Raw genomic sequence first — 27676 nt, 5'->3', positions numbered from 1 at the left:
GGAATTTCTTGAACAAGGGGAGATGAATGAGCAGGAACAGAGAGGAAAAGTATAAACAAATTTTCTATTTACTACTTTGTAGCACAGGACTAATACAACGGCAGCCCTCTAGTGACATTGAAATAAGTCCTTTAACTGGTGCCCAGCAGTGTCTGGGCTCCTAGAAACATTAAAGACTTTTTTCTAAAGGCAAATCCTCGACTTTTCACATTCGTTCAGGGGTAATGCAGACAGTATGACTCAAGTTATTTTGGAAACAGTACCATCTTCTTTCTGAAAGCATGCTTCCTTATCAAGCTGAAACTGCTCTGAGTACAAGAAGGTGTTTGACATGTTCCCATCACAGCACATTTTGGTCTCTTGCAAGCCATGGAAAGACAGTATAGAAACCTACACTTCACTCCTGACCACTCTAACTGATAGGAAAAAATAGGCATGTTTGCAAAGCATAGAAATGCCCAATCTCTTTGGATTCCTAATGATACCTAGAAAAGCTTATCTGGAACACAGACTAGACAGTTAAAATCAGATCCTTTGATGATCTCTTCTTGTTTGTGTGTTAGAATGTATCCCTCAGACCTAACAAGGCCTGAAACAGGGTGACGCCCTCCCTAACAGGAGATCAGTTTCAGCTGGAGGACGGAAGATGCTACCATGCATCTGAGAATTCTCATTTTCAATCTCCATTTCAATGCAACTGCTATAGCAGGCACAATCTTGATGTGTGTGATCCTAGGATAAATCATCCCATAGCAGTAAAGTAAAAAATCTAGCCCCAAGAGTCATGAGATTGCACCAGAAAAGGCTAATTAGAGATCAGCAGTAGTCTGATAGGGCTTTCGTCGCTGCAGCGGAGGTGAGGTCTTCTAACTGTCTTTTGCATATACAGCACAACTGGTGCTCTTAATCATAGAATCATAGAGTTACAGAATTGCTAAGTTTGCAAAAGACCTTTAAGAGCATCAAGCCCAACCATTAACCTAGTACTGACAATTCCACTGCAAAATAATGTACCACATCTACACCACTTTTAAATATTGTCAGGGATGGTGACTCAACACTCAGACTAATTGCCCATTTGTCACCCACAACAAATTTTACGTCTTGATCCTCAGACAGTTTTCTTGTTCTTAAATGGGAGTTTATTGGCTGCAAGTAAGCAATGCTCACCTAGTAAAATGATTTGTACCTGTTGCTAAAACTGAGCACATGGAGAACATACAGCCATCAAAAAAATGTGCCCAAATGAGCTTGAAGAGCTTCTGTCCTTCAGGTCACTAGGAAGAGTCCAGTGGGCCACAGACAAGTTTCTAGGTGGTCCTTCAACAATAAAGTAAGTTTGGAAAGCATCATGCAAATGGCACTGTGTGGGCAGGTTTGGTAAAAAGTTGTGCCAATCCTTATAGTTGAGGTACAGGCAGCTCCCCTGGCACTGGCTCTTTGAGTATGTCACATAGCCGAAGTTCACACAGATTAATTCAGTGCACATGCTCAGGAGGGATGGAGACAAAGACTAACTTCATCCAAGGCCTTGTTTGAAGTAAGGCGATGGTAAACAGGAAAAATCTGCTGTCTACCAGTCGCTTCATGGTGGTTGCAAGCTCCATGCATGCCCTTGGTAAATGGGGCATAACCTGAAAAACTTCTCCCAGTAAAAGTTATAGGTACTCCATCACCTGCAATACAAAATAGGGATGGGTGTAATCTGTGTATAGCGACTATAGTAAATTCACTCAGTTATTGCACAGTGACTTGGGTGTGAAGCTATATCCATAAGAACAAATATGGATAATGGTACAGTGCAAATCTTCTCCTCCCACATTTCCTGTCCACAGACTAGAGAAGAAATATCCCATTATCCCCCATTAGAAGGGTGATAAAATAGTATGAATAAATGAGAAAGGGCATCTCAGTCCTGCTAAAGGACTGACTCCGCCATCTTCTGGAAACCGCATGATAGTCAACAAAAAGCATATTTTCTAATAACCTGCTCAAAGAAAAGACGTTGCAGATTTATGTATTCAATGACATAGCAGCTTAAAATTCACCAGTTTCACTTTCTGGAACTTTTATCTAATAATTTTCTTCCCCAGTTTCTACAATAGTTCAAGTTTCATTTTCTATTAAAGAGAAAACAGAAGAGGATAAATGGAAATGCCTGAAAACTAGCAGGTGGTGATGCTGATCCTTCCTCTCTTTTCAGGATAAAAAGTCATTCCTTATTCCCTTCCTTGCTTTCTTCCCTATCACAACTTGAGTCTTTCACTGCTTTGGGGAAAACTCAGCATTTCTGAACAAAGAAATAAAATACCTGATTACTTTTTACTATTGGTATTTTTATTGGAATAATTCATCTTACTGGGACTTTAGATTTTATGCAAGCTTCTTATTCTACTGCAGCAAAATATCTTCAAGTTCTGAGAAGTCACAATTCATTCTGATTTACAGCAGTTTGGCTTATGGTATTATCTGAATGTTCACAGTTAGTCTTAAATAAGCACTAAGTAATATAACATAGATGAGTTTTATTTTATTCAAAGGATTACGCTAAATCAACCTTTCATTTTCTGCAAAACAGTAAGTTACAGTAATTTCACGACTATAAGCTGCACTGGATTACAAGGCGCACTTCCGGGTGTTGGCCAATTTCCAAACTTTGTCCATATATAAGGCGCACCGGACTATAAGGCATACTTTCTTTTTGCAACGAGGATCCACACGCAACAAAGTAACTAATTAGTAACATAATCGCACAATCGCAGGATTTACTGGCAGGTGCTCAATTTGCAAATATTTTTCACAGATTGGCATAGCCTTTAAAAGCAGCCCCAAGCGCCCTCCCCTGCTGCGGGCCCTGGCACTCCCGCCCGCCCCTGGCACTGGTTGGCGCGGCTCCCACAGCTGGCATGGCTTGAGGCTCAGCACTCCTGTGGGGCTGTTGCCCCTCGCGACTCAGCTTGTGGCTCGCACTTCCAAGTCGGCAAATTTCCGAACTTTGTCCATATATAAGGCGCACCGGATTATAAGGCACACTTCCAGGTATCGATCAAAATTTTAGTCAAAAGGGTGCGCCTTATGGTCGTGAAATTACTGTACTTATTAACGCAGCTGATTCACTGAAACTCATTCTCATTTCTCAGCTCTCCATTTAACTGTAAACTTTACCTCCCAGTTGACAATTAACCATTTTAACATGGAACTGATGTATATAAGTTACTAAAAGAATCAGCCTAACAAAATTTAAGGTGCACAGATATGTTTGCTGTTTTTTCCCAGAAGGAAATGCTTCTTTCCTATGCATTTTCTCAGTTATTTTCCAAAGATATGTATTACTAAGGAAGCAAGCACTGCTAGAGAGGAAAGGAAAAGGCAGCTCATAAGTATTTCAACTGTCCACATTGTTTCGGTTTGAAAGACAGGTGTCTCCAAAGCAGACTTTTTCTTCAAAGGGAAAGCAGGGCCCTCCCTTGAAATGGAGAAAGTAAACCCCCTCTCTTTGAATTAGTATAATTTTGAAATTAAGGGGCTCTCAGACAAAGATATGGGGATAGGAATAACAGTTCTTTACTAATATATATAACAAGGCAAACAAAACAACAACAACAATGAAATTAACAACAAACGGTACAGGAACCCAGTTCCAGACCTCTCACCCACAGGCACTTTCCCCTCGGGTGCAGTTCCGGTCACAGCTACCGAGGCACCGGTGGCTCCTGGCTGGGCAGGGTGGGTGCCATGATTCCCCTGTGCCTGCAGGGGGCGCTGTGGTGCGGGCCCAACCCCCTCTCTCTACATGGTAATGGCGGCTGTGTCCAAGATGGGAAGGGATGGAAAAGAGAGGCTTCGCTTCATGAACTCTGGGCAGTGTCAGTCCCAGTGCTTCCTCAGGACACTCAGAAACAGCAAGCTGAAACAGAAGGGCATCCTAGGCCTGGTGTCTGTCTATTAACTGAGTCCTGTTGTCCAACTCAGCTCTTTCTGGGATGCCCTGTTACCATAGGGCTTGCTTTCAAAGGCCAACGATGGTCTGGGTGATGGCATGAGGCAGAGAGTACATCTCCAGACACTGTTGCTTCCATCGTTTTACGTACATAGCACTTTCTTGGTGGGTTTGCACAGGCGTGTAATGTAACCAGTCTGCCAGGTCTCCCCATATTTACATATCAACCATCATCTACCATATCACCACTTGGCCTCCTTGAATGCAGCACATATTTCACAATCATGGATAACCTGAGAGAGAGAGTATTCGTGGTTAAGTCTATCTCTCAATCACAAGCCCATCTGTATGTTGTATTTCTTCCCCGGTGACCAGAGGTATCATGGGTTCACCCAGACAGCAATAATTCACCCTTATGCTGTCAGTCCAGACCCACCTGAGACACTAATCTCAGCAGCAAGATCCACCTGTCTGTTGTGGTCTTCAGTAGCCCAGCTCTTGCATATATGAGCATCTACATGACATACTTTGATAGTCAGCATTTCTACCCAGGCAGTGATGTCCTCCCACAGTTCAGCACCCCATGTGGGTTTACCTCTGTGCTGGCAGTTGGTCTTTTTTTCATTGGTTAAACCATACCCAAGGAGCATTCACGAGTCAGTATAGAGGTAGAGCTGGCCGTTTCTCTCGTTCAGTGATACCTAAAGCCAACTGTATTGCTTTCAGCTCTGCAATCCTACTAGATCCATCTTGTCCCTCAGTCTTCTGTACCTTGTTGTGTAGGACTTCATCCTGCAGCTTTCAATTTTCAATGTATCTCTACAATATGGCATGAGTCAGCCATAAAGAGGGCATATTGCTTTTCACTTTGTGGTAGTTGATTATATGGTGGGGCCTACTCAGCATATGTCACCTTTTCCTGTTTCAATCATGATGTTAGTCTGACATTTTCACCTTCAGGCCAGTTCATGATGAATTCCAATATCCCTGAACAACTGGAGTTTCCTATCCAAGCTCACTGTGTGATGAGAGTGATCCAGTTAATCTATGTAGCATAAGTGGGCATGGCATGTGGAAGGGACTTGACCTTTGAACCTACAGCCCAGCACTGGCAGTTGGGGTGCCAGAAGAAGCTGTGTGTTAGTGCCCATCACTTATGAAGCAGTTTGAACCCCTTCATAAGCCACCAGTATCTCTTTTTTCAATTGGGTTGTTACAGGCCTTGGATCTTTTGTATGTCTGACTCCAGAAGGCCAGGGCTTGTCCTCAGATCTCTCTGGGTATCTTTTTGCCAGAGACTGCAGGAAGAACCATTCTCCCCTGCTACAATGTAGAGTGCATTTTTCACATTTTGTCCTGTCCTGACTGGCCCAAGGCCTACTGCATGAACAATCTCCTGTTTAATTTGTTTAAAACTTTGTTATTGTGGACTGTACTTGAAATTCTTCTTCCAGATCAGTTAATAGAAATGGTTTATAATCTGACTGTAATTTGAAATATGCATCCTTCAAAAATCCACAGTGCCAAGGCAAGTTTATGTTTCTTTCTTGAAAATTTGATGGGGGACAAATCTGCTATTTTGCTGACCACTTGCATTGTAACCTGGCAATGTCCACCTTGCATTTTACTGCCAAAAGCAGAATTTCCTGGGCAAGTTCCTTGACCTTACTTTGCTTTACGGCAAAATCAGCCTTCAGAAGGATCTGGATTATCTTCTTCCCTTTCTCAAAAACTTCCTCAGCAAAAAGTGTCCCACATGATGATGTTATCAATGTGTTGCAAGTGTTCTGGAGCTCCATCCTTTTCCAGTACAGTATGGATCAGTCCATGGCAAATAGTGGGGCTCTGTTTCCATCCCTGGGGTAGTCAATTCCATGTGTACAGGATGCCTTCTCATTGGAAAAGCATCACTCTGCTGCTAAAGGAGTGGAGAAAAACACATTAGCAATGTCCATGGTGTCACCCCTTTGCTGCCTTGGGCTCCAGCTCATACTGAAGTTCCAGTATGTTCAGCACAGGAGCACTCAGTGATGATGTGACTTCATCCAGACCGTGATAGTCCCATCTCCACTGAACTTACACACTGGCCTTGTGGGGCTGTTAAAAGGTGAGTGAGTCTTACTGACCAGTCCCTGGCTCTCCAGTTCAGGAATCATCTCATGGATGAGAGTCACAGAGTTTGGTTGGTGTGGTATTGTTGATGATGCACTGTTGTGGTAATGATTGGTACCTGTTGTTCTTTGACCTTCATCAGTCCCATAGAAGGGTCCTTTGAGAGACCAGGCAAGGTGTTCAGAAGTCTAATTTCCTCTGCCTCCAAAACAGCTATCCCAAAAGCCCAACAAAGCCCTCTTGGGTTCATGAAATACCCTCTCCTGAGTTAATCTATGCCAAGGATGCATGGGGTCTCTGGGCCAATCAGGTTGGGGTGATTTTGCCACTCATTCCCAGTCAGGCTCACCTCAGCTTCCAGTCCTGTCAGATGTTCTGTCACCCCAGAAACAGATTCTGCCCCTACAGATCTTGATAGCATCAGGGTTCACTGGGTGGCAGTGTCAACTAAAGCCTTACACTCCTGTGGGTCTGATGTGCCAGGCTATGGGATCCACGCAGTCCCACAGATCCAACTGTCCTTTTCTCCTAGCTGGCTGTAGACAGGGCCCCTGTAGTTCTTGTCATAAAACTCATTGCTCATTTTTTTGTAAATATGAACTGGAGATCCCTTCAGGAGGATCAGAAATGACATTCAGTCCTTCCATTCTCCCTAACGACTTGCCCACTGAAGAATTTCCTTTGGTGTTTACCCTTTCTCTCAACTCATGTACCTGTGCTTCTAGGGCAGAGGTGGGTGTTCCGTCCCACTTACTTATGGCTTCTCTGTGGTCATGCAGGTGAAATTGCAGGTTACCTCATGGTATGTACCCCTCTCTTGAGCAGAGGGGTACATGCTCCCAATAGCACAGACTCTGGTCCGTACTGCTGGGGCATGGGACATTTTCTCCCTAGCTTGTTCAGTCTTTCAAATCTATCCACAGTCTTGTACAGTCTACTCACAGCCAAGAAGCAGATTAGTAGGGAGAAAAGAGATGGTCTTCATATTGTAGAAGTCAGGCAATCACCTGAAGCAATGTTTCTTTTCTTTCTTTCATTGACATCAACATCAATGACTTGGTATGTGACAATGATGCACTCTGTACAAACTTTGGCCACGTGCATTGTCTAAGCTGGACCTGATCTGGATCTGTAGTGGACTGCTCATTTATTAGACAAGTGCACCCACCATTCACTTCACTAGAAGCAATGGATTCCCTCTCCTCTCCTCTCCTCTCTCACCTCCAGGTAGAAGGAAACAGCCTTAGGAGGGGAGTGGAAAAGGGTTTCTGCTTGGGGTGCCAGGTGAATCCCCTCCAGTCCTAGCTCACCTCCCCATGTGCCCTTATACAAGTGGAGTCTCAGGACCAGGGAAATGAGGCTGTGGATGAAGGTTCTTCTGGGATGGAGATGTTGCCCGGAGCAGCGCAACCTGTCTTCTGCATTATGACCTTCCCAATTAAGAAAAAAAATGAGTAGTAACCATTGGTGATTCCATTCTGAGAGGAATGGAAGGCCTGATATGCCAACCAGGCCTAACTGATAGGGAGGGATGTAGCCTCCCTGTGGCATAGGTAAGGGAAATCATTAAGAAACTTCCCAGCCTAGTACAGCCCACTCTGCCATCTACTGGTTTTTCTGGTAGGCACCGACAAGGTCCCAAGGGTATCTTTACGGCTTGGGACAACTGGTCAGGGACAACTGGAGCACAAATTGTGTTCTCTCCTGTCCTGCAATTTACAGGGAATGATGGGACAAGAAACAGGAAAATCATGAAGATGAACAGCTGTCTTTGAGACAGGTGTTATGAACAGAATATTGGGGAGTTTTGAGCAGGGGTCAATTTATACAACAGTGAGTCTGCTGGTAACTAACAGGGTCTACCTGTCTCAAAGGAAATGAAAGGTCTCAGCTCAGGAGTTATCAGGGCTTTTTGAGAGAGCTTTAAACTAGATTTGAAGGGCAAATGGAAACAGGGACAGGCTTGACAGAGATAAGGTGTGGTACAGGGAGAGCTATAGCAAGGACAATAGTAGCAAAAGGAGACCTAAGGGAGAATATCTCAATCAATAATAAGCAGCAAAATACATAACCACAAGACAGAACCGTGTGGCATGCCTGTGCACCCCTATTGGGATATTGACACAACGAAATACTACAAAGTGCCTGCACACCAAGGCATGCAGTATAGAGAACAAACAGGACAAACCAGTGATCTGTGTGCAGTCACAGGGCTTTGATCTCACTGTGATTATGGAAAGGTGGTGGGATACTGCAAATGACTGGAATGAAGGTCTTTTGTCACGAGGAGCTACACACTGCTTACGAAAGAGCCGAAAGGCATGGTGGTGGAGTTGCAGACTAGCAAGGGTGACAGTGTTGCGGATGTTTTTTACAGGCTGCCTGATCTGGAGAAAAAAGTATATGAGATCATCTACAGGCAGCTTGAATCAGCCCCAAAGTCACAAGAATATGTAATTGTGGGGGACCTTAACCAATCAGACATTTGCTGGAGAAGAAAGACAGTGAGGCACAAAGTATCCAGGAGGTTCCTGGAAAGCACTGATGTCAACAAAATCCCTGGAAAGGTGATGTAGGGCCTCATTCTGGAGGCCATCTCTTATTCATGTGGATGACAAAAAAGGGGATCAGGAGTAGTCAGCATAGATTCACTGAAGGCAAATCATGCTGACCAACTTATGGCCTTCCAGGATGAGACAACTGCCTGCACGCATGAGGGAAGAGCAGTGTGTACAGTCTACCTGAACTTCAACAAGGCTTTGGACATGGTCCCTCACAATGTCCTCATAGGCAAACTCAGGAAGTGTGGACTGGATAAATGGACAGCAAGGTGGATAGAGAACTGGCTGAATGGCACATGACAGAGGGATGTAATCAGTAGAAGAGGGTCTAGCTGGAGGCTTGTGGCTAGTGGTGTCTGCCAAGGGTCAATATTGGTCCAGTATTGTTTAACTTGTTCATTGGTGACTTGGGGCAAGGGGCAGATGCCTCCTCAGCAAGTTCAAGCAGTATTGCCTTGGTTTCAGTGAAGTCTGAATTTCAAAAAATAGATAGTCAAATCAATATCTGCCTCCAAATTAAGGTGAGGTAAAAAGTTGTGAGGAGATATCTATAGTGCTCTCACAAGGACTTCAAACTTAATGACAGGCTTCCAGGAAAAACAAGATTGAGGGCTGCATTGCGAAGGCAGGCTGGGGCTGTGATGAAGCTACACATGGCAGCTTTATCAACTTGACGCAGTTTACTTTAAACCTATGTAAATGCAGTTTGGTTTAATGTCTCTATACCAGAGCCAAGTAAACTTTTCATAATGGCCATCGACATTTGCATACCTGGAAACTGTGCTTTAGTTGAGCAGCGGACCAAACTACCACTTCATTTCCTCATAGTGTCCCAAACTGCAATTAAATGAGACTGTCAATTCAACCATGCCTGATGCTGTCCTGAGTAGGAATAGAATTTCTCTCCTCTAAATAGTGAATAGAGTTTCCCTCCACTAAAACAGTGGAATTTTCACTAATCATAATGTTTCACAAATGGTAATAGTGGAGTTTTTTGTGGCAGTTTCTAATAGCCAGCAAGGATACCCATAGCCCAGGTTTCTGCTAAGAGATTGACTCTTCAGAGGAACAAAGAGGGTTTCTGCTAGGTCTCACAGGTTTCTGAAAATGAACTGAATATTTGTAGTGCTTTTTCCCTGATTGAACTAACATCTCAAGCCCTTTCAGTAATGGCCGAAGCGACCTTTAAGGACACCACTTATTCACAGCAACTATTACTTATGTTCAAATGAATTAAAACCTTCTAGTGACTGGAATACTGTCTTTAGAAGGGATGTAAGTTAGGCAAAAAGGTGGGGTGGGGGGAGGGGAAGGTCAGCCAAATCAGTATAATATATTTCAACATTTTTAAAATTATCTCACCTTTGTATTTCCAATAAGGTTTTTTAACCTTTTTTTTTCCTCAAAACCAGTATTTTTTTTAAATTTGAAGACTAAAGGTTTTGATACATTAAAGACATAGAAATGAAACAACACACTTTCCACACAATATTAGTATAGGGGGTAATATAAAGGCTGGTCTTTATTGGAGGCCTCCAAGGGGCAGATATGGAAAAACACCCAACCCACATAGAGTGAATAGAGTTTTATAAGTTTAACAAATTAGCATAATTGGCAAGAATCCCCAATTAGAAGCACAGGTGATGAAGTAATTCCCCCATTTTGGTTCCACCTCTTCCATAGCCCCCCTTTAGATCGGAACTAAACTTTGCTTATGAAAATGTGTCTCAAAGAGCTGGTTTCAATCTTGGCTCCAAGAAAGAACTGAGATAGGATAGGGGCATTGGACCCCCTGGGGCTTGGAGCCTTTTGGATGTGTTTGTCTTTCTGCCTATCAGGGTAGGAAAAGCACTGGAGCTAGCTAGAAACTGTGGAATTATAGTCTACAGAGCTATGAATATATGAATTAAATATAAAAGCAAAAATCATTTTGGCAACAGTGGGAAAAAGAAAAGGGAGGGATTAAATCAGCAACATTAAGAAAAAAGTGTTTTTGTTTCTAGTCTGCCCAAACCACACTTTTTCCCTGATCCAGCCACCAAACCAAAACATCCATTATTTTTGTAGTTCTACTTAGTTCTCCTCATGTGTGGAGACAACCAAATATGTAGAGATTCTGCAAATTCATGCAGAGAATTCCACTAAGGAAAGGCAGAGTATGTTTGGAGAAGTAGATACGCAGTCCAATATTCAACTATTAATTAAAAACTATAACTCTGGGTTTTGTTCAGAGAATATATATGGCTGTGTTGGAAAGGGGAAGCCTGAGAATTGCCCCTGAAGTTCATGGTGAGGTAAACCGTGGCTCTTCAACTTCAGTGCTAATTCTACTGGGATAATTTAGCTCCTGCGTCCCATTTATTTTCTGCCTGAATTTTAAATAAAAATAGGTTAAAGGAAATTGCTGATCAGGTTTCTGCTTCTGATCATATAAGGAAGTACATGCCTTCAAAATCAAAGATGCCCCAGCTTTCTAGCCCTTTGCTTGATCAATCCAAATCGATTAAGAAACTTTTTCTCTCTCCATATTCACATGCAGTTACAGTGACTCCTATTTTCAGAAACCTTCAGTAACTTTATGAAATTATCCGGTTTCTAGGTTCATCATTAATGAAAGACTATTTCCTAATTAGTAGTAAGTGTTGAAGTTAAGTTCTGCTTTCTCCTGAAGGCTCCATAGATGGTTTTCTGTGGAGCTGGATGCAAACAACACAACCTCTTTCCCGTCTTCAGTCTGGAAAATACTTACAAACTACACAAGATATCATGAGAGCTGCTACACTGTTTCTAAATATTGACACATTTTTTGCATGTCTCTTGAATCACATTAACACCGATGAATGTATATCAATATCAATATTTGTTTTCTACATCCTTTGAGTATATGGGGAAGAATAGGAGCAAACATTACAAATGCAAAAACAAATTTGAGCTTTAAATTCACAAATTAAAATCTGGACTGCTCATCTGGAGTCTGAACTAAAGGGAAAGAAGCAAATACAAATAATTGAGGTTAGAACATGTGACCTGGAAAGAGTATAGAGATGAAGCACAATTGACTAAGGATGAAGTGAAAAAGACCAAGGCTAAGGTGTAACTGAATTGTCCAAGGGATGCAAAGAACAACAGGAAGGGCTTCTACAGGAATGTTAACCAGAAGAGGAAGAACAATGAAGGTGTACACCCCAATCCCCTCCCCCCTCAAAATAATAATGCTGGAAAACTGGTAACAATGGATGGGAAGGCTGAGATACTCTCTTCTCACACTTCCCAAGTGGATGCACAGTAGGATGGGGATTGGGGGAGCAAAGTCCCTGTCACTGTAAATAAAGATCAGGTTCATGACTGTCTGAAGCACTTGAATGTACATAAGTCTTTGGGACTGTGGTGGTGTATCTGTATCCTCCCAGGTCTCTCTAAGATTGGAGAAATTCTTTCCAGGCCTCAGCTTTGAACAGTACCTGGGCTGAGTTCTTGAACTTATCAGAGGTACTATCTGCTCTCAGGAACTTTTGCTGTCTAATGGTCTCCTGGTTTTGTTTTGTTTTGTTTTTTTTTAATCAACAGCTTTGGAAACTTTTTGCCTGAATAACAACTTAAGTGGAATAATTATTTTTGTTCCCAATTTTCAAAGAAAGTTTCTGACCTGAAGTATGACCAGGATAAAACATTATTATGACTAAAGCTCACTCTCTTGCAGCCCTATATATGAGACCCTTTGAGCTCTTCTGGACTGCAGCAGGTGTGACCAGCAAAGTTCCTCCGAAAGCCTCTCAGAGCCAGCAAACTCTCAAGTTTGCTGTGCTCAGAGGATTGCCAAATGATGACTGATCCTGTGATATAATAAACGCTACATGAATCATTCACTAAATGGGTTAACCAAAGTTGTAAGTTACAGCAATTTCATGAGTATAAGGCACACCAGAGTATAAGGTGCACTTCTGGGTGTCAGCAAATTTCTGAACTTTGTCCATATATAAGGCGCACCAGCGTATAAGGTGCACTTTTTTTTTTGCAGCAAGGAATCGCGCGCAACAAAGTAATGATTAGTAAAGGAATCGCGCGATCGCAGGGTTTACTGGCTCAGCCCTGCTCAGGACTGCCGCGGCCCCAGCCCCACTTGGGGCTGCTGCCAGGGGTGGCTCCGGCCCTGCTCTGGGCCTGGTGGGTTCTGCTCAGATCAGGGCTGCTGTGGGCTCACATTTCCAGATTGGCAAATTTCCAAATTTTGTCCATATATACGGCGCTCCGGGGTGTAAGGTGCACTTCCGGGTTTGGGCCAAAATTTTAGTCAAAAGGGTGCACCTTATACACATGAAATTACTGTAAGCTAAATGCTTCTTAAGTGCTGTTAAGCTTAAGTTAAATGCTGTTATATTTAAGCAAAGTTTAAGTGCATATTTAGGCTGTACTCCTTTTTGTTCTTACCCCTTCTATTGTTTTATCTCCTTTCCCCCCTGTCCCCATGCCTCCACATGCATAATTTTAGGATTATTTTGGTTTAGATTACAGTAATTTCATGAATACAAGCCACACCGTTTTGACCAAAATTTTGGTGGAAACCCGGAAGTGCAGCTAGTACTCCGGGGCGGCTAATATATTAACAAAAATCTGATATCTGCCCTTACCTGGTACCATGCCGGTCCTGTCCTGAGCAAAAATGGTTTGAAATCCATGGTTTTCCGTTGTTCCGACAATGAACCAATCAGAGAACAGCTTATTGCCTGCCTGTGGATGGCGGCGTTACTGAGGGGCGGGAGGTGTTATTGGAGTGAGTTATCTCGGCAAGTTACCTCAGCGAGTTACCTCGGCAGTTTGATAAAAGTGTGTGATATTTCTCTGTACTTTTTAAAGTGTTTTCAGTCTTGTGCAGCTGCCCGGCTGGCTGGGCTTGCGCGGAGAGGGGTGGGGGGGGCACTGGGCTCGCACAGATGAGCAGGGTGGCTGTACCGGCACGGAGATGCAGCTCCGCTCAGAGCTCGGCCGATCACCCGCTCAGCTGAGTTGCTATTTAAAGGTAACGCAGATCCGTTGGGAATGCTCGCAAAATGACCACACTATTGTTCGTGTCTTTTTTGACTTGTAAATAAAACTTTCAGGGAACACTGCCGCAACTTTTGTCTGTGTCTTTTTTCACTTGGAAATAATGTTTCCAAGGTTGGCAGTAAGCCAGTAAGCCCCAGCGATCCGCGATTGTGTTACTAAATGATGACTTTGTGAAAGTTCACTGCAAATGAAAGTGCGGCTAATATTTGGGTGTGGCTTTTTTATTGACAAAGACATCAATGTTGCCAACACACTGGAAATGCGGCTTATACTCCGTGCGGCTTGTATTCATGAAATTACTGTCATTGCCTTTGGATTTTTGTTTGCTTTTCCTTGGTACACTTTAACCATCTAGTAAGTAGTACAGTGAACCTTGCTAATGAACTTTGTCATGCTGTTACTTTTATATTAAATCTGTTTTTACTGATACTCTTGCCAGTGACTCTTTAAGAGACTTGAAACACTTATTCATGTAGAGATATATCCCTGAGGGAATTGGCTGGTGTAGCTGCCAAGGCACTTACCATGATATTTGAAAAGTTGCATCAGTCCGGTGAAATCCCAGGTGATTAGAAAAGGAGAAACATTGTACCCATCTTTTAAAAGGGTAGAAGGGATAACACTGCTAACTACCGACCTGCCAGCCTCACCTCTGTGCCTGGGAAGATTGTGGAACAGATCCTTGTAGAAGCCATGATAATGCACACGGAGGATAAGGAGGTGATTTGAGAAAACCAGAATGGCTCCAGTAAGGAAAAGTCCTGCCTCAACAACTTAGTGTCTGTCTCTGATGGAGTAACTACATCAGTAGATGAGAGAGGAGTTAAAAATGTCATCTATCTAGATTTCTACAAAGCCTTTGACACTGCCACAACATTCTTCTCTCTAAATCTAAGAAAGATGGTTTGGTGAATGGGCTATTGTATGAATAAAAAATTGCTTGGATGGTCACATCCAGAGGTTAATGGGTCAAGGTTTCAGAGTCCCAATGGACATCAGTGAGAAGTGGTGTCCTTCAGAGGGTATTGGGACCTGTGTTATTTGATATCTTGGTTAATGACATGGACAAAGGGATCAAGAGAACTCTCAGCAAATTTACAGATGACACCAAGATGAGTCTTCCATACCTGAAAGACAGGATGCCATCCAGAGGGACCTGGACAAGCTTGAGAATTTGGCCTGTAGGATCTCGTGAGATTTAACAAGACCAAATGCAAGGTCCTGCATGTGGGTTGAGGCAACCCCTGGTATTAACACAGGTTGGGAGATGTACAGATTGAGAGCAGCCCTGACGGGAAGGCTGGTGGATGAGAGGCTGGACATGACCAAGCAAAGTGTACTTGAAGCTGAGAAAGCCAAATGTGTCCTGGGTTGCATCAATGGTGTGGCTAACAGAGTGAGGAAGGTGGTTCTTTGGCTTTGAGACCCCACCTGGAGTGCTGCATCCAGCTCCGGGGTTCCCAGCACAGGAAGGACATCAACCTGTTGGAGTGAGTCCGGAGACTAAGATCATTAGAGAGATGGAGCACTTGTCATGTGAGGAAAAGCTGAGAGAATTTGGTTTGTTCAGCCTGAAGAATAGAAAGCTTCAGAACAACCAAACTGTGGCCTTCCAGTACCTGAAGAGAAAGATGGAGAAGGACTTTTTTCTAAGAGCATGTAGTGATAAGATGAGGGAGAATGGCTTCAAACTGGAAGAGAGTGAGGTTAGATTAGGTATTAGGAAAACATTCTTTACTGTGAGGTTGGTGAGGCACTGGAACTGGTTGCCTAGGGAAGTTCGGTGGTGGGATCCCTATCCTTGGAAGTGTTCGAGACCAGACTGGACAGAGCTCTGAACAACTTACTGTACTGAAAGATAAAAACCCTCTCCATGGAAGGGGGATTGCAACTAGATGGTCTTTAAAGTTTCTTCCAACCCAAGTACAGTAATTTCACGACTATAAGGTGCACCCTTTTAACTAAATTTTTCCCCCGAACCTGGAAGTGCACCTTATAGTCCGGTGCGCTTTATATGATGGACAAAGTTGTAAAATTTGCCAAACTGGAAGTGCAAGCTGCAATGGGGAGGCGATGCCATGGGAGCGCCAAGTCGCAGGGGGAGGGGGCCGGAGCGGGTGGCCACAGCCGGCAGGAGCCGCAAGGGGAGGGAGGGAGCTGCCACTGGCCCCAGCTCAGGCGCAGGCAGAATAAGAAGCCAGGCAACGCCACTCCGGGCACGGGGGCGGGGGGAACGAGAAGCCGGGCGGTGCTGGCCCCGGCGCAGGGGAAACGAGAAGCCGGGAGGCCGCAGCCCAGAGGGAATGAGAAGTGTGAGCCCGCAACAGCCCCAAGCAGAGCCCGCTCGGCGGCGACATCGGAGCAGCGGTGGCGCGGCCCGGGTGGCCAGGGGAAAGCAGGGGCGGTGGCAGCACAGCCGCTGCAGCCACGGCAAAGTGGCCAGATGCGGCCAGAGGTGGCACAGCTGCCGCTGCCGCTGGCACTGCCATGGAAAAGCAGCCAGACGCAGCCAGAGGTGGCACGGCCACCACAGCCGCCGGCGCAGCCATGGAAAAGTGGTGACAAGCGGCGCAGTCCCGGGGAAGCGGAGAGAAGTGGGTGGCCACCACCACGGGAAAATGGGGAGAAGTGCTGCCGCCGCTGGCCAGGTGGAAGCCGGGACACAGCACCGCCGCACAGTGGAAGCCGTGAGCCGTGCTGAATGGCGCCGAGGGCGGGCGGGAGTGCTGGGGCCCACTCCATGGGGAGGGCGCCTGGGGCTGCGTTTAAAGGCTACACCGATCTTTGAAAAATGTTTGCAAATTGAGCACCTTCCAGTAATTCGTTACTTTGTTGCGTGCCGCATGGCTCCTCGTTGTAAAAAAAAAAAGTGCACCTTATAGTCCGGTGCGCCTTATATGATCTACAAAGTTGCGAAATTTGCCGACTGCCGGGGGTTGCGCCTTATAGTCCAGTGTACCTTATGGTCGTGAAATTACTGTAATTCTTCAATTCAACGCTTAAGAGCTAGCAAAACTTCACCGAAATTTGCATTCTTCATAAGACACAGAACGTCTCATCTTAAATTGTTTTTACTCAGGGGGACTTTCTGAAGCTCAATCAGCCTTGATACACCAGAATTAATTGTTTTGTACAACTTTCAACATTTGGGAAAAATAAATCTTGTTATTTGTATACGAATATGTGTTCCCATGTGTGTGAAAAACCTTGATCCTATGTAAATGTTCCATAAAATCTGATTGTTCCCAGGATACTGAATTGTCTTTCCTTTCTCTAAGACATAACTACCTCATTGTAATTTGGACAGATCATTGACTATAATGGTAAACATTTCAACTAGTGCCATTGAAATTTCAAAGGAATTTTTTTTTAATACACCTTTAAACTCCTGTAACACTGACTCACTTTGCATATTGTAGAAATGGAAAGGAATAAGAAAATTGAGGTGAGACAGATCTCATTTATACTTGTTTTCTAGCCAGATGCAATACACATTTCCATAACTTGCTCATAGGGGAGCCCAGTCCAGAACCACTTGTCCCTAACACAGCAGCACTGACCCCTTCCTGTATAGCAGCATCTCACATTGTGCAGCATTTCAAGAGAATAACCATCAGATGGCAGCAGCACACAAACCACTAACTATTTCCAAAAGTTGTCACAGTTGAGTCATTAGTCATGTCCTTCTGCAAATTTCATTTTTCAATGATATTTTAGCAGAAAATAGGTAAATAAACCATCTTATTAGAATAGTTATATTATTTGAAAGGAAATAATACACTCCAAAATACACCAGATACAGCAGAAGTTCATACTCTTATTCAAGTGAGCTATGATATTTGCCAGTCCCCTGTTCCCTTTGGATTGAAGAGAAATTTCATGTCAATCACCTTACACAGTGTGACTAGGTTAAAATATATTCCAAAAATCTCTATGAAATGCAATTTCTATTATTAATTGTGACCCACTGTGCTGGTGGATGCAGTATGGATTCAAGAAAAGAATGGTTCATGCCCAGAATACAAGTTTACAAGGTGAACAAAATCTGGTTCCTCTGAAGTATTTTCTCCTGTTTGTCAAAACTACAGTTCTCACATAGTCTGCAATGTTCTCTCCATCACTTTGGGTACCATTGACATGTGGAGGGTTTCAGGTATACATTTCTTTTTGTGAGGGTGATACCAGGCTCATCCTGAAAAAGAAGGAAAAGCCCTGCTGTTCCCATGACTGCAACCACCCCAGGTAGGACACAAGGGAATGCAAGCTGCACCCCAAGGATCTGAGAAAGAGCCAGAAGGCGCATAAGTCATGTGACAGCTACTGATTCTTTGCTTCATCTCCTTGTTCAGCCTACACTTTTTTATGTGGCTGTCAGCAGAGTCTGCCTGTCAAAGTCAACATTAGCAGGAGACGCATGCTTCCAGGGGCACTAGGAATGCACATGCCATGCTTCATGTCCTCCTGTTCAGCCTCAGGGTCCTCATCCAGTGCCTGTCTGCCTGCAGAGCTCTGGGTGCCCATGTCCCCCAAGGACATTTGCCTAGATGGCATCCAGATATTAGCCATAAGCACATAAGAGAACCAGGTCATGGAGCATTTAAGAATAAAATTGGCTCAGTGCACAACAGAACTATGTAGCAGAACTATGTGTGTATCACCAGAGAATTCAGCTTGAGTCTTCCTCCTGAACAAGCTTTGCACCAAATTTCAGGCAAGCTTTTGGCTTAAGATTCAGTGTGTATTATGGTTATGTCTAGCATGCTCGTGCCACAGCACAGCCAGCAGCCAGAGCACAAGAGTGTGGAGTACTGCCCAGGTTGCAAAAATTGTGTGTGCAAAGCAGCATAAGAGGTCCCCAATGCGGTGGCTACTCTGCATTGGCAGCTGCATTGCATGCTAGCATATTCAAAGCTGGTGTACGTATTTACAGGTTAAAAACTAGCTGCACACTTCAGTCAGTGTCTCAGCAGCAGGTATAAATATACTTCTCCATGAAGTGCCAGGGACTGGTGGGTGGACTGGTTTGCTCTTTCTTTCACCCTTTTGCATTAAAGGTTTTCCTGAGCTAGTGTGTAGAAGGAAGACTTAGAGAAGAACTGAAGTATCTGATAACAAGTTGTAAGGCCACTCAATAAAGAAAAAATGAAAAAAATAAAAAGGTTTGTTTCCCTTCCTCCCTAACCAAATCATAGATTAATATGGGGAAGGGAAGCATGTTCTCTACCATGTACATCACCCAAAAGGATGTGATTTCCACCACTACTGAACCATCCTGTGCCTCTCTAGAGAGGGTAAGATCTGCTGCCTGTGGGCATTGGTAGAAGAGGTTCACCATACAGAAGGTCAGTGCTTTCCATCTTTCAAGTATATCCCCACTACAATTTGGTCCACAACTCTGAAAAGTTTGTTAACAGGTTGGCTGGAGCTACAGAAAAAGGTTATGTCAGGTTTGGTAATACAGACTGATACTCTGAATCTCCCACACTGCAGTTGCAAACTACTGGGTTCAGGAGCAAGGCATCTACCAATTCTGCAAATCAGAGCTTCTCATTATCTCCTGCCTGTCTTACACAAGAAAACACTTAGAAATAGTAAAAGTATAAAAGAGTGTTGGAAGTTAGGATTTTTCCTGTTTTTTTTTTTTTTCTCTCAGAGAATTTTCTCCCATGATAGTTACGACATTTAAGAGACAAAAGACGTGGATGGGAAGAGAAGGAGGAGGAAGGGCAGTTTGCTACCGTCTTTTAACTGTGCAGCTTTCTCTTGGGAAGTGCAGAGACACCAGGAGATTTTGGCTGGCAGGTGACAGGCTGGGATTGGCCCTCACTCGCTCTCTTGCTCAGAGGATCAGAGGGGAGTAGGTTGTGGTCTTGGTGCTAGGCTGCTGCTGTGGGGAGAATTTGCTGCCACTGCAGAGTTCTGTCCTGCACAGCTTTTCCTTATCGTGGGTGAGCCTCTGCTACTAACAGTGGCCATGGAACTGGGACCTTTCCAACACCCGATCTCACTGGGAAGGACCCTCACCATATGCTTGGGTGTCCCAGGAGAAAACCAGGGACCCTGACCTCCTCCCACATCTGGGGGCAGGAGCTTAGTGCTTGCAGGAGCCCAGTCAGCACTGCCCAGCCTCACTGTTTCTTGTTGCTGCTTCTGGCTTTTTAACCCAGCACTCAGGTGTCCACCAGGATGCTCCGCAGCTCCTGGCACAGCTTTGGAATTTTTGCTATACTTTGTTTGTCATTCTGGGTGTGTTTGCCTCTGCTGTTCCAGCCTGTTGCTCCAAGGTTCCTGCTGCAGCCCATTTCGTCATCCATAGGAGCACTGGGACCTGCTGCTCCCTGTGAGTTTGTAAAGGAAGCTCCTTCTCCATCCCTTCCCGCCGGCTGTGTTGCCATTACCATGTGGAGAGAGGGGGTTGGGCCCTCGCCACAGCGCCCCCTGCAGGAGTGGGGGACTCATCGCACCCGCCCTGCCTGGCCGGGAGCCACCAGCGCCCCTGGTGGCTGTGACTGGAACTGCGCCTGAGGAGAAGGTACCTGGCAGCCCATAGAAGGCTGGCACTGCGCTTGGGGGTTCTGTTTGGGGTTATAAATCCTAGTAAGGAACTGTTATTCTCATATCTCTGCCTGAAAGCCCCATAGTTTCAAACTTACAATGATTTGGAGGGTAGGGGGTCATATTTTCCATTCCAAGGTAGGTTACCTCCTTCCTTGGCATGCACCTGTCTTTCAAACCATGACAATGAGAAATCTATGATCTGAATTTGACAGGAAAAGAGAAAACACTGTAGTCAATTTTCTGTGATAAATCATGTTTCTCCAGTCTGGGAGGTTGGGAGTAGTGAGGAATCTAGTCAAAACCTCAAACTGCAGTCATTTTGACAGTAATCTTTTATCTTCCATCAGCTAATGAAACAGCTTCAAACTTTCCTAGGTCCTCTTCCAACTTTGGCTTGATAGCCAATACCACTTCTGTCTTATTTCCACTGAGCTTCAGTCTCTTTTATTCAGATTTGTACCACTGCATTTGGGAGTTTTGTGATGGTTGTATCTTCTCCTGATGAAAATGAGAGGTAGAGCTGAATGTCATCCTCTTACACAGTATATCACTTTACATCTCAACTGCTTCTAATAGCACCTGAACAGAGATAATGAATAAAAAATAAGTGATCACAGGGAGCCTCATAGGTCTTTCTGCAACTAAAACCACCTCAGAAAAGGGAGGATCGCTTCCAGCAACATTTACTCAATTGACAAAAATGAATTAAAGATCTTGTCGTGGTTTTGGAATAATATTTCCCAATTCAGTGTTCCCTCTGAAACATCCCAGAGTACATTCTGTTCACTCATTTAGCCCCAGACCTCTTGTAGCTGGATGGAGAGGTGAATTTGAGGCACAGAAAGGGTTGAGATAAAGAATAATTTACTAGAAACAGCAATGAAACCATCCGCAACAACAGAAATAGTAACAACAGCAGTACTAATAGTAGAGTGTCCTGGATTACAATATGGGGTGTAAACAAAGTATGTGTTCTACCACCATCTACAATACCTTCTGATGAACTGTTAAGATAGGGGGAGCAATGTTTCTTTACCTTTACCATGACTCAACTGTGATAACTCTCTCTGGGGAAGTAGCAGCACCACCCACCCTGAGGGGAGGGGATTATCTCTGCTAATGGACCTTCAAGGACTCCCCAGAATGGCTCATGGGATTACATCCTCCATTGTGAAATTCTCTGCCCTGTGGGAGGTACCAGACATTCCTGCCTGTGTATAATAATCTAGGTTTTGGGATACCACAATCACTACTGGACATCCAGAGGACAAGAATTCTCCACCACCACCACTGGACATCCAGAGAAGGACCAGACCTTTCCACAGGACCACCATGTGTGGCAAGACCTCATCCATCACGTCAATGGGACTGCAACCATCATTCAATTGGATTGCTAGCACCACCTGGACAAACAGGCTGACTCTGACTTTTTGGTTTCATTATGACTTTGCTAGTAAATTGTAGATCCATCTTGAAGTCTCTCACAAGGAACTTCTGTGGAATTAATTTTTCCCCCAAGTTTACCTTCAAACCAGCACACAGAATGTAAAAAATGAGCAAAATTTTCACGTGCAACTGCTCACCATGCGGAACTGTGGATCTTGGTCCACAACTGAACATCCTGCACACCCTAACAACACTGGACAATCCCTAGCCCTCTCCATGCCCTCTGCCCATGTCTTGAGGTGGTATCCAAATAACCCAGGGTTCTGCCTGTGTGCCCCCTGGCTGCTAAAAAAATTAACCCTGTCCTAACCAGAACCAGAACAAATCTATTTTTTGCTAGAACCTCCTATTTCTGGTCAGCAGTGCCCAAAGCAATTGAAAGGCTAGTACAAGTATTGATTTTTGGGTGTTACTTTCTAGAGATCAAAAATCATATACAATAGCTCTATTTCAATGATTATAGCCATCAAACTCTGTTCAGGGAGTCTGAGATTGTCCAGCTTAGTAAGATTGCTTCTCCCTTACCAGTGATATTTTCCCAAGGAAAAATGCAAAGTTTTAACAAATAGTTGAAGACTAGTAGAAGATCTATAGAGGAGGAACCATGTAGAGTTCTCCAGAGCACAAAAATACATTCAGGATAACAAGGTCCTCTTCTCAGAGGTGTCACCAACAGTGAGGTGAACCAATTCTCTCAAAGCAATGTGGTGCCATCAGAAAAAGAATGTACATTCTCAGAAAGCTGCCTCAAAGCCTGAGTTGGATGTGGGATTTGGATTTTGAATTTTGCAGCCAGGTTCAGAATATCAGATGTCAACTGGAACAACTAGTATAGCAACACAGAGGTCTGTGACTGCACTGTGCTGTTGAGGGTATGGGAAGAAAAGGCAGAGACAGAAATCATAGAAAAGGCTTTTCAAGGCCACAGTACAACTTCAAAACAACTAGATTTCATTTCAGACGTTTTCTTGTGTTAAAGGTTATCACTTGATCTAAACCAATCTCTCCTTTTTTATGTATTTGGTTGCCCTCCTGGATACCTAAGATATTTTATTATTTTTTCCCCCTATGATTTAAACAACAGCAGGTTCTATAAGCTTCACTGGGCCATCTGCCTTAAGTATGCAGTGTGTGCACATCCTTTTCCACTAGGATGAATCAGCCTGCTGAACTAGAATCTAAAATATGACACACATATGCAACAAAATGACATAAATGTGCAATGACTTTTAGGAATGTTCTCACTAAAAATTGTGCAGCCTTCTAATGGCCTTGGGATGCTGCTGGGCTCAAGGACTGGAGACAGGGTGTTCTGGGTGGCATAACCTTACAGAAAAAACTTCAAAAATCTTCCTTTCTTTGCTACCCATCTAGTTTCTGCACTGGTGAAGGTGACATCACCATCCTAAGTTTCCATTTTTCCATTATGCTTATACAAGCATGGGAGATACATCAAGAAGGACCATGGTGAGGTGAAGCAGATAAGGTACTACTAAGAACTGCAAAAGTAAATTGTTTTTCCAGCAGGACTTCTGTGGGGAATACAGGCAACTCAAGATGTTTTAGGAGAAAAAAATAAAGGAAAGTTTGAAGACTCATCACTCCACAATTTTGCTCTTTTCTCTCTGTTTCTTTCTGGTACCACAGGACTTCCTCTCCAGACTTATTCTGTACATAAAATGCATTAAAATACAGCAACTTCCTCTTAATCCCATTTACAGAATCCTTATGTTAGAAGCATGAGAGAAGAAGGTCTTTACATGGTTCATGTGTATAAGAGGGGGAAAATACAGGCTGTGGCATCATAAAACAAGTGGAGGCAACACAAAGCAGCTAAGGAAGGTGTATGTCTACATTGTGCTAGGTCAACTGCAGGAGATACTAGTGCTGCAAAGAGGGATTTATCTATTATAAGTTTATTATTCATAATTTTATTCATTTTATGAAGGGAGAATTTGGAGACTGTTTTTATTAACCAATGACAAATTTTAATGTAAATGCCAGGTGGTATCAACACAAGAATAGTTGTAAAACATTTTTAAGTTAAGGCTCCCAAATTATGACTACAGATTTAGCAAGTCTTCCCGTTGTCTGTCTCTTTGCCTTTCCCTTTTCTTTAATATATACTTAAAACTAAAAGTCACTGTGTTATACATGAAGAAAAACCGTGTTATGTTGGCACTACAAAAATATGAAATATGAAACAGCTGTTCACTTCTTAATATTGAAACCAGAGAAAGGCACATGGAAAACCCTGTAATCTTTAAAGCATGAAAAATATACATATCTTTTCTTCTTATACTTTTGAAAATGTTGCTCCTTCAACTACAGGCAGAATTTACAATGTATAATGGATAATAGAATTCACATTCTTGGTACTCAGTCGCTTCAGAGAAATACCAATTGAATTCTGTGAGTATTGCAATGGTGCCAAACCATCAGAGAAACTGGCGAGTAGGAAGAGTGAAGGTGTGATAATTGAAAAAATTGCTGCTTGGTAAGTCACAGGAGCTCAGCATGTGGGGAAGCTGGGACATTCCCAGCTGCTGCAAAAACCATATGTATGTAATCCCCAGCACCACTAGTTGGGACAAGATATATCACAAGATACCATGTCACAGTGAGCCAAATAGAGGCGGTTACTTGCCTGATTGATTACCTCTTGGGCTACCAAGGGCTCTTCCAGCAACCTAATGAGTTTCTGTTGGCACTGGAGTGCCTGGTAACAATGTGTCCCCTTGGGTCAGCGCTGTACAGGAATTGCTGCCTTTCCAGCGCATGGTTGCCCAGCAGATTGAGAGACAAGTAAGCAAGGAGCAAGAGGGAGTGGGTGACTACAACACACACACACACACACAAATAACACTGACTTCCCATTCCTCCCTGATAGGAGCTGCTGTTAATGAATTTTCAGGCACACACTGAGTTAATGGGGTGAGCAACATTGAAACATCCTTTAGTTATACTCAGTACTTCACAAAGGGTAATTGAAAAAAAGAAGGAGCAGCAGGGGTGGAAGGGGGAAAACAAGGAGAGAGGATGTAGAGGGGGAGAACAGCTCTATTTTTCAGGTGCTGAATGCAAAACCTCTGCAACTGTTGAGTTTACATGCAAGCCCACACCTCATCAGGGCAAAGATACAGTGCATGGAGTCAAGTATTTCTTCCCTGCATATAGCATCTAGCCCCATACCCTGCCCAGCCAGCCTTCTTAACTGCGAGCTCTAGCGTATAAACAGCCAATAAGTAAGGACAATAACTGTAGCTCCTGCTGAGAGTTAGCTCTGCCCATCATGCATTTGCTGGGTCCTAATACAGGACAGTGAATAAAGCTTCATTACAGAACAATGGAGTTTGCTGCCAGAGCCTACAGATTTGAATAAACAACAAATAAGCAACATCTGCTCCAGCATATGTGTATGGTAAAAAAAAAGTCACAAAATAAAAGAATTTGTAAATGCCAAAAGCAACACTAAACTGCCAGTGCTACTGTAGAGTGAATTTTTAATTGCACATGCATACTGGCAGGCTGTGGGTATTAGTCTCACATATGTGTGGTTGCTGCCAACCTGGGAGTATAGATGAATTTAATTAAATAAGGATTATCCCTTCTCCCCAGTACAATTACTTATTTATAACAATGATAAAATTGCCTAATAAAAAAAATCGTCATATTTTTAAAAACAGAGTTAGTAAACACTCTGCTTTTCCTGTAAGTCATTCAGGGATGTTTGAAGGTTTGAGTGCCTTTTAAAATTAAGTCTCGGTATTCTGCCAAGAAAGAGGGGGAAAAAGCCTTGTCATAAAGTCTACTGCAGTTAAACAGCCAGACTCTACATTATGGAGAAATATAAAGAAGACACACTGCAGTGAGGGAATTTGCTTCCGTGGGGAATGTAGAAAATTAAGCAATTGGACTAAAATTGAGGCCAGGCTACGAAGCCAAGGAATAATACCACTAGGACAAGTACTTCTAAGAGTCTTCTCTAATATGCTTCATCCAGGCAAAGCAGTCTGTTCCTGTCTATCTGTATTTCTTCTCATGTTGGTCACTTCACACTTTCACTCAGGTAAGTTCTCATTTCAGCAGGGTCATGTCAGGCTCTCACATCTTTATCATTACTCACACCCTTTCCAAGATAGCCCACAGCCAAATGAGAGTGGACCCTTATGGTGTCAGGCACTGCATAAGATTTGAAAAATAGCAGCCTGTGCCCTAGGGGATTTGGAGGCCAGATATAAATTCACGCATGCGCTGTGGGAGCTGAGATTTTCTTTGTGTAGGTTCCTTATAAACTCTATTTCCCAGTTGTTCCTATTCTGAGGACTCCTCTTATGGGTCTGAGCCACATCCTGCTGAATTTAATAGGAACGTTCTTAAAAGCTAGGTATTATTCACTTATAAAATTACATTCACAAGTGAAAATTTTTAGACTATTTCCATGACACACAGCAAGTTGAAGTCGCAGAAAGACTTCTTTGAGTATGGCATTCAATAGCAGAGAGAAAAAGACAAAGAATATGAAAAAAGCCTGTTTAAAAAGCTGGAAATCTCCACTTTAAATTTAGACAAAACATCAATGACTCTAAAACAACAGAGAAGATAGAGAAAAATTTTGGTGTTTAAAAAGAAGTCTAAATAATATGGTTCTACAAAGGCATAAATCTTATATAAGTTCAGTTCACTTGTATAATTTTGGTTGATCACTTTAATTAAATAGCACAGTCATTTTTCAGAGATGGACAAAGAATGCAAAAAAGCATTTGTATTTGTATGGTTGCATTTTTAAAATTTTTACCCATTGGTCCATGTCCACATTCTTGTCTTTTAATTTATTACTGAAGGTTTATCCAAATGGTGTTTTCCGTTTCACCAGTCCTGGGGAATTGCTATTATTTTTGCTGTTACTTCTATGAGCAAGACTACTGAGTTCACATCTTTGTTCATGAACATCAAGACATTCATCTGAAAACAAAACCAAAGTAACCTCATGTAACTCAGGTGACAAATCTGAACAGCAATATTGAGCCTCAAAGGCTGATGAAACCACAAGCTGGACACATGCAAAAAGACAAAATATGTGGCAAGAGCAATTGAAAAACATAGGTATGCAATCCTGTATACAGGTAAACATGACACCACCACCATCAACTCCTCAGGAAAACAGCAAATATCAGTACAGATAATTTGAAAACACAAATAAACACTTCAGAACTGAATAATTAATTATTCTATTCCATCACCTTTCTTGAGCTCTAGCACTTATCAAGAAAACTGCACACATTTTGATAAAAACATTGGCCCTGCCTCACTTCAACAGGTTCATGATTCCACTCCTGCAAACACAGCTGCCACTCTAGACAGCCGCACCTATGAATGCCCAGCACCAGTGGATACCTGAATTTTTTTTAGATATTCTTGTAAGTTTGGTTTTCCCAGCGAATTTTCTCCCATTTGTTACCTGAAAAAGAGGCCTTTGCAAAGAAAGAGCAGTTGAAACTGGAGCAGAGTGGGGCATGAGGAATGAATGATGGGCAACTAAAATACAGAAGAACAGTCCAATGACCCTTGCATTCCACTGAAAAGCTTCAAGGGAGGAGGGCATGGGTTGGACACTGGCTTGCTGAGGGGCAAAGCACTGTGGTTTTGGTAGTTTCTTAGCTGGGAGTGGTTCTGTCTTTGCCTGGCTTGGAGGGGACATGGTTGTGTTTGTAATTATACCAAAGAGGAAATTGCTTGACAGGCAGGAAACGGCTGTTACCGGGCTTTTCTGGGATTTTGTTTTGTTTTGGTTGTTTTTGTTGTTGTTGTTGCTGCATATATATATATGTATGTTGCATATATATGTATGTAGGTATATGTGTGTGTGCATGTGTGTGTGTGCGTGTGCTTGTATATATTCTAGTAAAGAACTAATAAAGAACTCCTTCTCTCACATCTTGAGAAAGCCCCATAATTTCAAAGTTATAATAATTTGAAGGGAGTGAATCATCTTTTCCATTCCAGGAAGGTT

At 43.2% G+C, this 27676-nt stretch overlaps 1 protein-coding gene across 1 annotated transcript in view; it reads right to left on the bottom strand.

Moving 5' to 3' along the window:
- Window positions 1-27676, bottom strand: part of ITPRID1 (ITPR interacting domain containing 1) — a 77559-nt gene that overhangs the window by 4921 nt on the left and 44962 nt on the right. Inside the window, 1 exon segment of the mRNA XM_033055564.1 lies at window positions 1519-1676. Coding sequence (XP_032911455.1) covers window positions 1519-1676 — 158 coding nt within the window.

The sequence above is a fragment of the Catharus ustulatus genome, chromosome 1, assembly GCF_009819885.2.
Source record: "Catharus ustulatus isolate bCatUst1 chromosome 1, bCatUst1.pri.v2, whole genome shotgun sequence".
Classification (NCBI taxonomy): domain Eukaryota; kingdom Metazoa; phylum Chordata; class Aves; order Passeriformes; family Turdidae; genus Catharus; species Catharus ustulatus.
Note: the sequence above shows the minus strand (reverse complement) of the source record. Positions and strands in the feature narration are given on the sequence as shown.